Consider the following 15,315-nt stretch of genomic DNA (forward strand, 5'->3'; position numbering starts at 1 on the left):
GCTGTTCAATAGCATGCTTGGGCACAGACCATGGAGTCAGCTATGCAAAGGGAAGGCAAAAAGGAATCAGAGACAAGTTTGATGACTATCAAGCACTAAAAGAATAGGCTTTCCCAAAGCATCTAAGCACCAGCCATCAAATTCAGGAGTCTTTCAGCTCTGCAGCTCTTCATGGAGTCACCTTGGCACAAATGGCAGGTTTGGGAACTGCCACACCAGAATGCCAAGAGGAACACCTTACCTGCTACCTTCACCTGGGTGGGCCTGCAGGCTTTGCACGGCAGTACTTGGAACTCCTCTGCTTGGTACATGGAGTAGTCAGTGCTTGCAACCACCAGCCTGTCTCCTGGCTCCCATGAGCTCACATCATCCACCAGATTCAGGACTGTGCTGTTCACATTGGTGTCAATGGTTACCGTGAGCTTTGGTTTCACTGAAAAGCCAAACAAAGGGTGGAGAATTCACCTAATCTTATCAGGATTTTGTGTGTGCGTGTCCTGGAACACCACTGATCATTCCTCATGCAACAGAAAATAGTTAACTCTTCCAACTGTGACTTTTACTGACTTTGGTTTGGGAAAGGAACAAACAAGGAAGTGTTTTCCTCTAGTTGCAGGCAGGTGGATTTTCCACTAACTCCAGGACTAAATTTAAACGTAGCTCTTAGTGGCTCATTTTCACCACACCCACTTAGCAGCAGCAGCACTTGTGGGTGCTGGGCACTGTTATTTGCAGCAGCCAAGTGGTCTTTAACATAATGACTGTTTTTTCCACCAAAACAAGGCTTCACCCTTCTTTTCCTGCCAGCTGAGTGCCGAAAAGTCCTACCGACCTGTCTGGGGACTGCGGCACTGGAATTCATACCTACCAAATAAAGCATTGCTGTCAAGATCTGTTGTCTTTGCAAGCTGATGTGTGATGGACTAATCCCAACACATCCCAAAATGCTTTAGCACAAGACAAGGTATTCACAGGAAGGGCCTGGCCAAGGCTTTGCTGGGTTTTGAGACCCCACCCTGCTGTGTCTGTCAGCGATCAGGAATTCTTCCTGAGATAAATCTCTGCCTTTTTATCTGTGTTCGTGTCAGTAGCCCAGCTGAAGTCTCAGCCTGGGGAATTACTCAAGTTGTTCTTGCACCAACCAAGAGGCAGCCATTGGAAGAAAGTATTTCTGCTTCTCCCTGGCCTGGCACCTACCAGATCTGCCACACAGGAACCGAACTCGGTAGTTCTGGCAGCCCTCGCCCGTCTGGTCCTTGCCGTGGCACAGAAACCTGTAATCATGGCCACTCTTGTAGAAAACCTCTGTTGTTAAATTAGCTCCATCAAGAGTCATTGCCTGGAATGAGAATAGAAATACACCATCTTGAGGTGAAGGGATTTCACCAAAGTGCTGTTGGCACCAGAAGAGGCTCTTGCTTTGCTTTGGGTGATGTGCAACAGCGGATAGCAAACCACTGTGACTGTTCTGTGCTCTCCAGCTGGCAGTGCAGTGGGTGCTCAGACAGCTGTTCTGTCCTCAGCTGCACAAATTATTGCTGTGGGCATGCCTTTCTCCCCTGTCTATATTAAGGCCACATAACTTTCTTGGGGAACTGCATTCTGAGCTTTGCTAACATCTGCCTTGGTGCCCTCAATTTTCTCTGCCCATTGGTTTGAGGGCAGACACGTACAGTGAACACCCACCTCTGCACCCAAATGAACTCATGGTTTTAAACCTCTTCACTGAACTCATTTCATTGCTTGTGGCTAGGCTATGTCTGAACCTTGCAGAAAAAGAGGTGGGGGTCTTGTTTGCTCTTTGCATGGGTCAGGTCAGTCTCTCTAAGGAAAATGCACAGCTGCTGCCAGTGCTCCAACTGGAACTAGCAGAGGTGGCCTTTTCTCACATGCAAGTACCATCCTGTAAAGCTGCCTTGAGAAAAAAGGCTGTCTCATGCCAAAAGGCAGCATGATGTGTAGCCCCTCCTGTGCTCCTCCTGGAGCATGACCTCTCAGGGTGATGCTAAATTCCACAGTCTGGCTCTAGAGCCTGCAGTTCTCTTGAGCTTTCCACAAAAATGCAATGCATTGCACTGGGCAGCCCAAATCTCACCTGCGCTTCAACAAGGTACCAGCAGGGAAGCCACCTCTCCATGAAGGGGCTGATCCTGGTTTTCTCACTCATGCAGACCATCCTAATTAATGCACACACCCCACTGCCATGTGCAGATTGGCACTGGCAGCTGAAACAATGTGCCTCTGGCTGTGCCACACTTCCTTTCTATTCAGCATCTCTCCAGTTTCCTTCTGCGTAGCACAGCTGGAGCAGGCCAGCTGCTATAAATCAATGTGATGTTATGAAAGCAGTGAGCAACACCAGACTACACTGCCTGAGGAGGTGCTCTAAGATCTGCAGGATAAACTGAAAAATGTTGTTTCACCTTAAAAAATACATGGGGGAAAAGCAACTGTCATTTAAGAGAAGAGAGGAAAGGTTTTTCTGGAAGAGAAGAACATCTCCCTGGTTCCCCTTTCAGCACACGTGCTGGAAGGGGCTGTGTCATAACAAACACCTCACCTCTGCTTGGAACTGAGCTGTTGCTTCTAATACAGCAGCAGACATGAATGTGGGTTTGCTAAGAAGACCTGGCAGAAGATTAGAGGGCAGGTTTTTCCTTTCTGTTCAAGAGAAGATCCTTTATAACATCTAGCCCTGGAAACTTTCACTCACACTGTCAGCATTCCCAGTCACTTCAATAGCCTCATTCTTGTGCAGAAGGACAACTTCACTGGCTCAGGGTACACAGCAACCTTGAGTCCAGCCTCACACAGATATCAATATTTTATTGTCTTTTGCTAGCCAGTGCTTCTGCTGTGGTTGTTATACCAGGTAGACAGATAAAGTACAGGGGGAACAGATGCAAAAAAACCTTCACTTTTGACTGTTTTGGTTTTGTCCTTCAGGAGGCTTTTGCAATCTCAGGAAATGTAAATGGTTTCTCCTCTGCATGCTGGCCTGATGGCATAATTGTCATGCTTAGCCCCAAACAGAATTCAAATATCATTCCATGGGACAAAAAAACAACTGACTTCAAGAAATGGCTGCAAGCTCTCTGATATTCCTGATAAGCTACCCCAGCTGGAAGCTTTACCATCTCATTACAGCTTGTCAGTAATTTTTTAGGTAGGGTCCATCCCAGAACCATTTAAAAACTTTGACATTTTAATGTGTTTTTCCTTTTTAATCCTCCAACAGAGAACCACAGCTCCTGATAGCATCTGTGCTGTCTGTAGCCCCAGCTGCATTTCTTTTCATGCCAGAAGCCAGAATTTACCGAAAGGAGCTCAGCTCTATAAATTTTGTCTGAGAATGATACAAAACTGTATACCTGATCTTGTGGGTTATGTACTACAGCAGGAAAATCATCAGTGCCTTTTATTCAGAAACAAAAACAGTCCCTGGTGGAGGTTCAGTGTCAGCCCAGAGAGGACCTGCCCCTCTGGAGTGGGTGGTAGGGTATCCTACCTGGATGTCAATGGGGTGCCTACAGATCTTATCAGGATGAGCAGCTTTGAAGGCAGAAAGCTTCTCCATGTCCTTAGGTCTCGCTTTGTCAGGCTTCTCAAACCATTCTGTCCATTCTACATCTGGAGACAAGTGCAAACAAGAGGAGGCATTTGAAAGTCAGGCTTAATGAAGGCAGCAGAGATGCAGAAAGCAGAAGATGGTCTCAGGTATCATTCACAGGTTTCTTCACTGATGATTTGATTCCTGCCTCTTCCTGCCAAGTCTGTCAGCCACTTTTAATGAAACTGTGAAGTGTCACCAGGCATGGCAGGGCTGAGTTATTAAAAGCTGCATAATTGGAGCACCCAGAATGAGCATTATTAACAGGCATGGGCTGTGGGGCTGTGTCCTCCTTAGCTGCCTTCTCTGATCTTCAGATCAGGTTACAGCCAGTTCCTGTGTGTTGTCTGAAACACCGACGTGATGACTGTGCAGTCAGAAGGAGTCAGAGGCTGTGTGTGATCTCTTAGATCACAAGAGATGGAATTTCATACCCAGTGCAGGAAAGGAAAAAGGCTCCCAGTTATTCAGAGAGACCTGGAAACAACCGTGGAAAGAATCTCTGCGTGTTCCTTACTTGGGTTAGTGGTGATGTAAATAGCAGCTAGCAAGGCCACTCCCCCCAAATGGAAAAGCATTGTCACAAAAGGGATGGTTCACCCTCTTGGTCAGCTGTCTGCCACCAAGCCAAATGACACACAAACCTCTTACCTTGAACCCACTCACTAGTTGAAGAGACGTTAAAGTGTTCTCCATTCTCAGCCTCAAACAGTTTGAATACTTTGGCCACAGCTGATCCTCTGTGGTCTGTGAAAAACCAAACATCGGTAAAGTCAGTGAACGCAGTTCACAATATCACAGTGCTAATGTACTCTAAATTTAGAGGTTGGAAGGGACCTCCAGAGATCACCAGGTCCAACACCCCTGCCAGAGCAGGATCACCCAGCGTGGTCTGCACAGGAATGCATCCAGGTGGGTTTTGAAAGTCTCCAGAGAAGGAGACTCCACAACCTCTCTGGGCAGCCTGTTCCAGGGCTCTGTCACCCTCCCTGTAAAGAAGTTTCCCCTCATGTTGAGGTGAAATCTTCTATGTTCAAGCTTGTACCTGTTGTTTCTTGTCTTATTACTGCACACCACTGAAAAGAGCCTGGCCCCCTCCACTCCACAGCCACCCCTCAGATGTTTGTACACATTGATGAGATCCCCTCTCAGCTGATAGAACTCAGAACTGAAAAGGTACTGGTCCATGTGTGTGTGTGTTTGCATGTCTGCTAAAAGCCCTGCACAGCTTCCAGAAAAATGTACTGGTCTTGGAATAAGGCTTCAGGCATTTTTATAACTGCTTGGACAATCAGGAGGGAAAATCTTCAGAACAAGGAGGGGAGGGAGAAAACTCCCAGTGGTGTGTAATCCATTCTCCTTTGACATTGCCATGTTGTTAGTGGTTCTTGAAAATGGCATGAAAACACACAAGCTCAAAAGCCTTCAGCTTGCAAGAAAATGGTTTTGCAGGAGTGTTTGAGGCTATCAATGCAGGCTACACTGATTACAGTTTCAGCTGGTGTGGACTGGATTTGTTCCATAGCTTTGTGTCTAAGAGAGGCAGTATCTGAGCTCATGGAGTTCAATGGATTTACACTGGTGCAGGGTCTCTCACCAGTTATCTCAGGGTTTGGATAACCTAGAGGTTGTATTCCACTTAGCTTCTTCAGGAAAGAAGTAATATCTAGAGAGAGAATTCAATTAAATACATCTAACCATCTGCTGCTCAAAGCTTCAATGAGATGCAGAGTCAGCTGGAAACACCACTGACCAAGTTAATCTCAGCCATAACTCCACTAGCTTCCAGAGCTAAAGTCAAGCCAGCATTTTGTGCATGGATTACCTTGATATTCAATGTGGTCTTCAACAGAAGAGGAGGGATTTCCTTTAACAGTAATAAAACTCCAGGGGTGCCTGGAAAATGAAAATGAGAAATGCTCATGTCCTGTATGAGATGGATATTCTGCACAGCCCAACGTTCTTGCACCTCTCAGAGGCACCACACTCCAACAGTCTGATCAGTGTGACGGGCACCTCAGCTAAAATCAAAACTACCAGTCTGCAGTGCTTCAATAAATATATCACAAGAGAAAGAAATCCAAAGACAAATCCCCACTCGAGACACCTCTATTTCTCTTTTAAATGAGTGTTTAAAGAGGTTTGTGTGCCAGAGCCTAGGAGCACTGGCAGCTCCTGGGGGAGCCTGAAAGTCTTGCTTTTGGTTGTGAGTGTGCACATGCACCAAAAGACATGGAAAGCAACCACTCCTGCTTAAACAAATCGACTCCTGCTGACACCTCCTGTGTCACAACTGTCTTTGGAGAGACCCAGGAGAATTTCTCATGACAGACTGGATGGCAATGGACAATAACAAATGCTAGGTAGTCTCTGCATGCCCAGGTTCCTCAGTGTGAACACTGAACAGGGACAAAGGTTTCTGAGCCCAAACTATTCAAATGTGATCCTGTGTCAGAGGCAATTTCATTATAGCCTGATGGCTATGGGTGGAGTACATTGAATATCTATCAGCAACACTGGAGAAGGACCCCATGAGTGAGTAAGGGATGGAGGCAGACTGAAGTGCCTCCCAGCCTTGGAAGCGAATCGGATTAGCAGGGCTCAGGAGGGAGGAGTTTGATCTCCAGAGTAGAATTCCAGACATATCTGCTCTTAATGACTAACAGCACAATAAAACATCCTTTTAGGGTGGTGGGCAGACTGTCACCTGAAGTCAGCAAACTGTCCCATAGGTGAAACCATGTCTACAGGTATAAATACCCAGGGATTTCGACTGCATCAGGATTCACCCTTGAGCCTTGCAGGTCACCAGACGTTTGCCATCTGCTGATGTAAGTTGGTTGTAAAGCACTGCTGGAGCTCCAAAGCAAGCGTGAGCAGACAGCCTCTGAAACACACACAGGTCACTGCTGCCAGAGCTGGGCTTGCTGGGGCTCACAGCATGGGCTTTGGGGGTGGCAGCAGAGGAGCTGGGTGAGCACTGGTGTGTGCCATGCCATGCCAAGGCCCTATGTACACACTGGACATGAATCCTCAGAGGGAGGCCAGTCCCACTGGCACGTCCTCAGCTCAAGCATAGGCTGGGCTCAGCAGGAGCTGCCAGCACAACTGCCTGGGGAGCCTGCCAGGGAGCCAGATGCTCCTGCTGGAAAACTTGCCTGGGTGCCAACTGCTGAAGGCACTGCTGGGCTGTGATCTCCATCCAGGGAGAGCAGGGGATGGGGGCAGGAAGGACACTTGATCACTCAGCAGGCAAGATAGACTTTTAATTTTTGGTCAGCAAATTCAAAGCAAATGACAAAAAAAAAAAAAAAAAAAGAGGATGGACCAAAAATAATTGCAAAAATAACCTCAAGAATAAGCAGCTAATTCTGCAACTCAAGGCTTGGCCCCATTTAATATGTTAAAGTATTTGTTTCTCCCAGTTATTTTACTCTCTAAAAATAGTGTTCAAGTCAGCCAAGCCTGACACCTAAGGACACATGCAATCTGTTTGGGCTATACGAAATGAAGGGACCAGGAAGTCCAGAGCCAAACCAGTGATATTTGGGTGGAATTCCAAAGAGAATCACCATGTCATCGAGTGCAGAAAGGCTTTCTTTTCATTTATTAGTAGAAGGGGGGGAAAAAAATAATAAAAGCTCTCACTTAAAGAGTAAGCTCCCTTTTCAAAAGGCCAACAATAGAGGAGGAATGCAAGACTTTCCACTCATTCCTAACCTTCTGGACTCAGCAAACAGGCAACTGAAAGAGATGCCAGGAGCACAGGGTAAATCAGCATTGCTCATCAGCTTTGCTGCAGCAAGGGCAGCTGCACAGTTTTTTGATCTGGTTGAATATGGAGCAGCTGGAGACAGTCAGGGGTTTGTCCATATCTAACCCACCACAGGGAGAGCACAGCCGTGGGTGTGATGGAAAGAAAAATCTCTCCTCTGTCAGAGCCTCCCTCTGTCACGCAGGTTAGAGCCCAGACCTCTGTGTGTCATTTTCTCATTCTGAAGAGATTTTTTGCAAGATCTCCCCAAACCCCTCCAAGCAGGGTTTGTACCTGCCAGGTGTATCCCCAGGCACAGCTGCAGACATGTCTGAAGTGTAACCCAGGGGGTCTAAGTCTTATTACACTAGAGCCAAGCACCACTTTGGGTTGCATAAGGATAAAAGCTTGGAGGCACCTGACAAAGCTGCTGCCTTCCATTCTGCCCTCTCACTGCCTCTGTGAAGCTGATCCCAGACATCCAGGCAGTGGGGGTTTTCTGAAAGGTGATGAACTTTAATGCTGAGAGCATTCCTAAAAACACCCCAAAATGCAGGTGTTTTCCACAGCACTGTGCTGGTGGGAGGCAATATTGACCAACTGCTGCCACTTCATGGTACCCACAGAGTCCCTTTTACTATAAACTAATACATTTCTAAATATATTTGTAAATAAAACATTGTGAGATTTCAGAGCACAGCACAGCAAGGATTAGCTTTGTGACTGCAAACAATGGCAGTGGTTAAAGTCATACTTCATGGATGAATTTCTGTGGTACTTCCATTAAAAGCATTTATGGCAAAGATGAGAAACTCACATTAAAACACCACAGCAGCCTAAAAACATTAAGTGCAATTTACTTTCATAAACATATGCAAAACCCATCAAACCCTTCCTGTTGCACAACTGGAAAAAGAAGCAGAAGGCTCAAAACTCTTTTTCTGTTTCCCTAGTTTCAGTCTGTGAAAAGAAACCCAGCAGGATACTGAGGTTTAACATGGGGTGTGGGTATTGAAAGCAAGCTCTACACTGATGGAGACAGTCTGGGTTTGGAGACTCTTTCTGCAGCCTTGGTTGATTCCTTCAAATGCATTACCTGGTGCACAAGAGACTCTAATATTTGACACAATCTCTTCGTCATAGAATGGCTCAGTTTGAAAGGAACCTCAGAGATCACCTACTCCAACCTCCTCACCATGGGCAGGGACACTTCTCAACTAGACTCAGCTGCTCAATGCCTCACCCAGCCTGGCCTTGGACACCCCCAGGGGGGAGGCAGCCAGAGCCTCTCTATTCCAGAGTCTCACCACCCTCCTACTGAAGAACTTCTTCCTCAGACCCAGTCTAACCCTGCACTCCCTCAGCTTCAAACCATTCCCTCTTGTCCTGTATCTAGACACCCTTACGAGAAGTCCCTCTCCAGCCACCTGTAGGATCAACCACCCCACACCTTACTCCATCTGAATGTATCCAGCTGACACTTGCCTGTTCCCACAGACTGCTGCATTGAATCACTTCTCACCACACATTTATTTTCTGTGTGTGTTCTGTAGTGACCCTCCTGGTGCCTCTTCAAAAAAAGCCTCCATAAATTCAGATAAACGCAAAAAAATATAATGGCTGCAGTTGGGTAAATAGCAAATATTTTCAGCAGGGCATGTGCCAACATAGACACTGTATTGGCCACAGAAGTATTTACAGTCCACAGCAGAAATTCATGATTGCTAAGTTCTGTGCTGCACAAGTCCCTGAGTACCTAGTGGAGAAGCTGCAGAGTACAATGTCTGTGTCCAGATGGATTCAGCCAGGGCCACACAGCTATTGCTGTGCCCTCCTTAGTGCTCAGCCCATTGGATCCACTCTGTGTGTGGAGATGTGCTGCTTAAATCTTTGGGGGATGGCTTCAAAACAAATTGGTATAAATAACTTGTGGGAACAGTATCTTGGGAAACCATCTTTTTCTAATGTGAATCATGTGCTGTTTCTCAATCTGCTAATAAAAATACCCAATATAGGCACTGAGTGCATCTGAATCTATCTAATTAACTGCTGAAACTTCACATGGAGAAGTTTCCCTCTTTTTTTTTTTTTTTCCTCCCTTTTTCCCATGTGAAAGAGCTTTGTGCCTTTGAAAGAGCGGAATTATTTGGACATCTCAGAAGCATAATAAAGCCTCTGTGCTGGGAGAACTGGCAGGACTGGCACATACCTAAAGCCAAGGTGGAGGAAATGCTTGCTGCCCAGTTTGGTCATTGCTTTCCTGGCCGAGTCATCCAAATTTCTAGATCCTTCATCGTTCACTGCAACCGCCAGGATCATGCCGCTAGCAACTCTGCCCAAGTACTGGGCGAGGCGCATGCTCTCCTCCTTTGCTCGGTAGGTATCAAACCTAGAGGGAGAAAAACCCCCCACAACCATTGACTTCAGTGACCATTGACTGCAGCTGCAGGCTCTGAAGAGCCAGTGCTCAAAGCAATGACTCTCCTGTATCGTTTAATGATGCTATGCCGTGCCAAAAAGCACTTCTCTAGCAGGGTGTATCGGGGGCGGGAGGTCTGTCAAGCCAGACTGGTTAAACTCCAGCTGACAGCACAGCAAGGCAGTGACGTTACTCACTCTTTGGTGATCTAGGAAGAATTGTACGTTTGAAGAGGATGCTAAAATGTGTTTCTGAGCTTGCTCAGCTGCTGTCCCCAGCATGGTCCCAAAGGTGCTCACATCCAGAGAGCTGCAGTCACTCACCGATCGGAATGGACAACGGCTCCTGTCTTTGGGTCAATCACATGGACAATGACACCTCGATGGCCCCAGCTCCTTTCAAAGTAATATCCGCCTTCTTCCATGCCACCAGGATGAAGAGTCTTGTTTAAGAAAGTCCAGGACAGCTTTTTCTTTCCGTGGATCTCAAGAGTGCCACCCTTACTTACTCCAAGATACTTTTGCCCAAAGTAGGGATTGGGCTGGCTGCCGTCATCCGCTCTGCAGCAGGGAGGGAGGAAAGGAACCAGTTTAGGGTTTGTATCTGGCACTCAAGGAGCCTCTCTCCTTGTTCTGCCATGGCCAAATGAGACAAGTGTCATGATTTGCAATGCTCTTCTCTCAAGTAACTTAAGAGCCAGCAGCTGCCCTCATTGTACAGAAAAGAGATGATCTAAAGTAACTGCTGAAGACCAGCAGCAACTGAGCATAGATCAGCTGTGGTCTGCTCATTATCATCAAGCCAGAGGAGGAAAGAAGGAAAGGCAGAATGGCACCTTTGTGGTTTTGAGTTCTAGAGCAAGTCAGGACCCTAACCAGGAGGTCTAGTGGTTGTTAAATATCAGTTTGGCACCCTTGAAATTCTAAGAGGTCCTGTAGCGGTCTGCAAGACACAAATGTATTGTCCTTTGGCTCACCACTCTCAGGCAGAAAGAAGTGGTGTTTAGGGAGGAGAAGTTTCAGAATAGAAGAATTCCTCAGGTTTTAAGTCTGTTCTGGAAAATCAGCCTGAATGGTGGCAAGGTGCATGCCCAAACAACCCAGTGTTCATCTCCCAGGAGGATCTGAAAACCATGACGAAAACTACATGAGTTTTTGGTGGGCCATTTAAATTGCTTCCAAAGCCACTGAACTTTGCACCGAGTACTGCTGACAAGTGTATCTTCGAAAAATCTCACTGGAAGGAGCATTTTTGTTCCCTGTTGTGGAAGAGGGATCCTGAGCAGTTCTGAGACAGTATTTCATCATGCAGACGTACCTCCCATAGAGGATGATAGCCACATGGCCTCGGTAGGGGCAGGTCTCGCTGCCGATGTGCAGCTCTCCGCCGTCCTCGATGAGGATGTGCCTGGTGCGCAGGACGAGCGGCTGCACAGCATCCTTCAGGACCAGTTTGCCTAGGCAGGAAGGGTTGTGACACTTGGTTTGACACACAGCAGCTCAGCAGGGGTTGTGATGCCACTGTGCTGAGCCAGTGCTGGGCTCTCATCTCAGCTTTTGAAAAGTCCTGCCTGCTCACCCCAAAGCAGCTCAGTGTAAGTCCTGAGGCATTGCGTGGTTTATTCAGCACAGTTCCTGAAGAACGTGATTAAGGGTTGTGTGGAAGAGAATTTCTTACAAACTGAGACAGAAGCTCAGAGGTAAGATGAATAAAAGCTCTTCATGCTAGCAGCCACCAGCAGCACCATGACTCTGTCCTTAGGGACAGAGGCACATATGCATCTGCCCTGTCCTGAGATCCTGAGAACACAGCAACTGCAGCAGAATGTTATCAGGACAATGACTTTGTAAAGAAATGTTTTTGAAGCACATCACAGAAGGAGAACTCATGAGTACACTGAGCTGCTTTTGTGAATTCTCCTGAAAGCACACCAAATAGTTTGTTTCTAATGGCTGAGGTACTGATAGCATCTCAGCTCCCACCCACACTTGTACTGAATTAAAGCTGTGCTAGTCCAGTAGCCATCCAGTTCTCAGCAAGAAGCAGGAAGCTCTCCCAGCACGAGATGAAGAGATTTAAACAGACCCAGTGGAAAGGACACTCCACCCAGCCTTGCCACCAGCACGTTTTACCTCCATCAGTGATGTGGATGGAGTGGACAGTCGCAGAAGAAGACAGGAGGAGCTTCCTGCTATTACGAATTTCAATGTGGTTTTCTTCATTGTGACCTGGGTTCCAGTCTTCTAACTCTGGATCCTTGTCAGGACATGCAAGTGCTGCTTCTGCTGGTTAGAGATGAAGAGTGAAGACAATCAGTGCTTCTTTGGTGCAAAACAAAAAGCTCCATATCTGGGCATCTTTACAGTATCGTTCTCAGCACTCCCCTTTGCTGACTTCCTGGAACACAGCAAGATCTCAGAGCAGCAGGGTACATGTGGGTCATGACCAAAAGAAAACAAACAAGAGTTTGAGCTGTGTGGGGTTCTGTTTTCTGGAGGCATGGAAAAACACAGTGCAGCCTGATGCAAAGGAGCCTTGCGAGGGATGCAGAGTGCAGAAAGCTACCGAGAAGAGGCTGTGACCGAGCCCTTCCTGCAGGGACACCCAGCTCCCTTCCTACCATCCACACAAAGCCTTGCACAAGCCCAGGGAGGATGGTGATGAAAGGATCAAACAACTGCTACCTTTAGAAATGACCCCCAAATACTTATGAGGATTGAAAAGCTTTGTCTGCTCTAAAACTATGTTTGCACACTGCGTTTGCACTGGAGATGGAAAGTGAGAGGCCCCAACCAACCACAAAAACAGCCAGCACCAAGGAATTCCCAGTCCACTCAGTAACAGGGGGAGTACAGGAATATCACAAGAGGGAGACTCTGGGCTCCTGACATTTCCAGGCAAAAACAAGAGGGATTCATTCCCTTTGGGTTCACACATCACCAGGTTTCACACACAGATTTAATTTCTGACTGCCATGCCATGGTAGCCTAAAGGGCTCTCACGCCAGGTCCCAGAGTCTCATGTTGTAGGTATTTACTTAAGATAAAATATTTCCCTGATGGAATCTCTTTCGATATGTGAGCCTCACATCTTGCTCTAATCAGCAAAACTGTAAGAGAACTCCATGTGTGATGCATATTTTCTGAGGGTAGAAACCTTTCTAATCCTAGGAAGCTGAGGTCAGTGGAATTTTGGACAATGAGCTTTTTGCCATCAGAATGGGTTGGGAGCTCTCACCAGGTGCCTAATTTGTATCCATTAAAACAAAACCACCATAGGAAAACTACAGGATCCACAAATCAATAGGACATGGGCTAAACACCTTGACTTCAGCATGGCTGTGTCTCTGGCACGCACTTACAGCAAAGCAGGGCAGGTTTTGCCCCACAACTACTAATGCATGCAGTTAGTGGAAAGGACAATGGTGGGAATCCATGCACAGAGCCACGTCCCAGCAGTGGTGCAGTTCACTGCAAGCTGTTGTGTGCTGGCCCTGAGAAACTTGAGAGATATCTGTCATTCCACAACAACAGAAACAAAATCTTTCCATCTGCATGCAGTTTTCTCTCAGATTCCTCTACCAGCTTCATGTCTTTAGAACAATAGAACTGGACCAGGCAGGGCCTTAATGTCTCCAGGGGCTCATTCAATACCAGCCATCCAAGGTAAGCAAGGGGCTCTGGCTCTCTGTAAACCTTTTCCATATCCAGAGGGGGTAATAATCCACCCGAGAACAACTGAGACACTGATAAACACCCAGGACCTGATTTTGGTACCACCTGTGCCACTGGAAGCGTGGCAGTAACATCAGAGGCACTTTTTCTGGTTTACAGTAATTGAGGAGAACAAGGAGCTCCTGGGTTCCTACCAGAAGACAGAGAGCATTGCTAGGAGTTGCAAAACAGTAACTCTTTCAGGCAGGAGATGGGATTTGCATTGTAAAGAGATGTTCCAATAGACACACTGACAACACACTGCTAAAAATGAGCTGTTCTTTCCAGTGGAGCGAGGATAACAGAAAAATTTGCTCCTATTAAGGAGCTTAATAAAATCAAAAGAATCAATTCAAATGCAGAGGTTTCATTTTATCAGGTAAATTAAGTGGCCAAGATAAAACCTTGCTCATTTTTCCATCCACTTTATTATGCTAGTGCCCAGAAGATCTTCCTGCAGTCTCAAAAGATGACTTGTGTCCCTCAAATTCATTACTTAGAGAAGGAGAGAGTGAAGCCTAAGGGGAAATCAGGAGGAATGCATTCTGATGTTTGGGATGCCAACCAGCCAAAGCCAGCACAATCCAGAACAAAGGACCCCAATTCCCAATCTCATTAATTGCTTTGTACCAGAGAGCAGGAACCATGCACATCAACTGCATCTGCCATACCAAGGGCACCAGAGGGCTGAGCATCTTCTGCCAGCTGGTCCAGGCTCCTTTACCAGCTTGGATTGTTACTCTCATTGTAATTTTTTAAATAAGAGTGCAAGTTGTACCCAGCACAAGGAATTAACTGAATGCTTTGCTTCTTCACCAAAACGGGACTGAGCATGGCAACCAACGGTTGCTCCACACAACTGCAGTGTGTGGGCTAAAGACATATGGTCTCTTGGTTTGAAACAAACACAAGCCCTAAATTAGCTGGATTTAGAATGTGTATGTCCAGACTCCCTTTTCCCCCCCTCCCTAGCTGCTTGGGAAAAGGGCTGCTTGGAAGAGACAAAACCCAAAGGGCAGGCATGTCCCACTCCAAAGCTTTTTTGCTATCCACATCTGGGCAATGCAGCATAAACGCTCAACTTCACCACCCACACCCACAGCTCTCTCCTTTGTTGGCTCTTTGTGGCACTTTGTTGGCTGTGGGTTTGCTCTAAGAAGGCATGGCAGAGCCTGAGGGATTCCTGAGGGTGCTTGCACCTGCTCATCAATTCCAGTCTTTGGCACATCAGAGAACTGCTTCTCTCCCGAATTTCTCACTCTATCTTTGACTCTTCCTCTATGAAGAGGACTAAAAAGCTGCTCAATCTAACCCAGCAATGCCTTTATTTGCAAACAGTGGGACAAACCAGGCCCTTTTCCCCCCACAGCAGGAAAACCTACCTGTGCTGACAGAAGAGATTACAAACAGAAGACAAATGACATTTCCAGCCAGATACTTGGAGGCAGGCAGAGCCATTCTTCAGGATTTTTAATTCTCTGGATGGTTTCCTGTGAAGAAAGAACATCAAGCAAATGTCACTCTATTTTTTTTCCCTTTTCTTTTCCTTCCAGCTCATGCAGAAAACATTCACTGCAGGGAAAAAAGTGATATCCAGCTTTCTGACAGAGCACTTCCCCTCTCAGTCAGCTCTGTGGCTGAGAACACCTTCACAGGCTTCAGGACCAGCCTGAGTCGAGCAAGAAACCACTGGCAGCTCCTCACCCTCTGTTTGGTTTAGGACAAACCCACTTGGGAATTCCAATAGATGCTCAGAAAGCAACCACCAGATGTAACTAAAACCTCCTTAGGAATGCAGCACAAACACATCCAGCGTCAC

At 46.8% G+C, this 15,315-nt stretch overlaps 1 protein-coding gene across 1 annotated transcript in view; it reads right to left on the reverse strand.

Annotated features, from left to right (window-relative positions):
* The window catches only part of CEMIP (cell migration inducing hyaluronidase 1), a 52,903-nt gene extending 37,949 nt beyond the window's left edge, over window positions 1-14,954 (reverse strand). The window contains exons 1-10 of the mRNA XM_054387861.1: window positions 14,879-14,954; window positions 11,916-12,068; window positions 11,101-11,239; window positions 10,107-10,343; window positions 9,574-9,753; window positions 5,436-5,506; window positions 4,262-4,357; window positions 3,509-3,630; window positions 1,198-1,339; window positions 242-433 (exon numbers count right to left, since the gene is read on the reverse strand). Of these exons, the coding sequence (XP_054243836.1) occupies window positions 242-433; window positions 1,198-1,339; window positions 3,509-3,630; window positions 4,262-4,357; window positions 5,436-5,506; window positions 9,574-9,753; window positions 10,107-10,343; window positions 11,101-11,239; window positions 11,916-12,068; window positions 14,879-14,954 (1,408 nt within the window). The remainder of the gene's footprint in view (window positions 1-241; window positions 434-1,197; window positions 1,340-3,508; window positions 3,631-4,261; window positions 4,358-5,435; window positions 5,507-9,573; window positions 9,754-10,106; window positions 10,344-11,100; window positions 11,240-11,915; window positions 12,069-14,878) is intronic.
* Window positions 14,955-15,315: the final 361 nt, after the last annotated feature.

This window comes from Indicator indicator, chromosome 16, assembly GCF_027791375.1.
Source record: "Indicator indicator isolate 239-I01 chromosome 16, UM_Iind_1.1, whole genome shotgun sequence".
In the NCBI taxonomy this organism is placed as follows: domain Eukaryota; kingdom Metazoa; phylum Chordata; class Aves; order Piciformes; family Indicatoridae; genus Indicator; species Indicator indicator.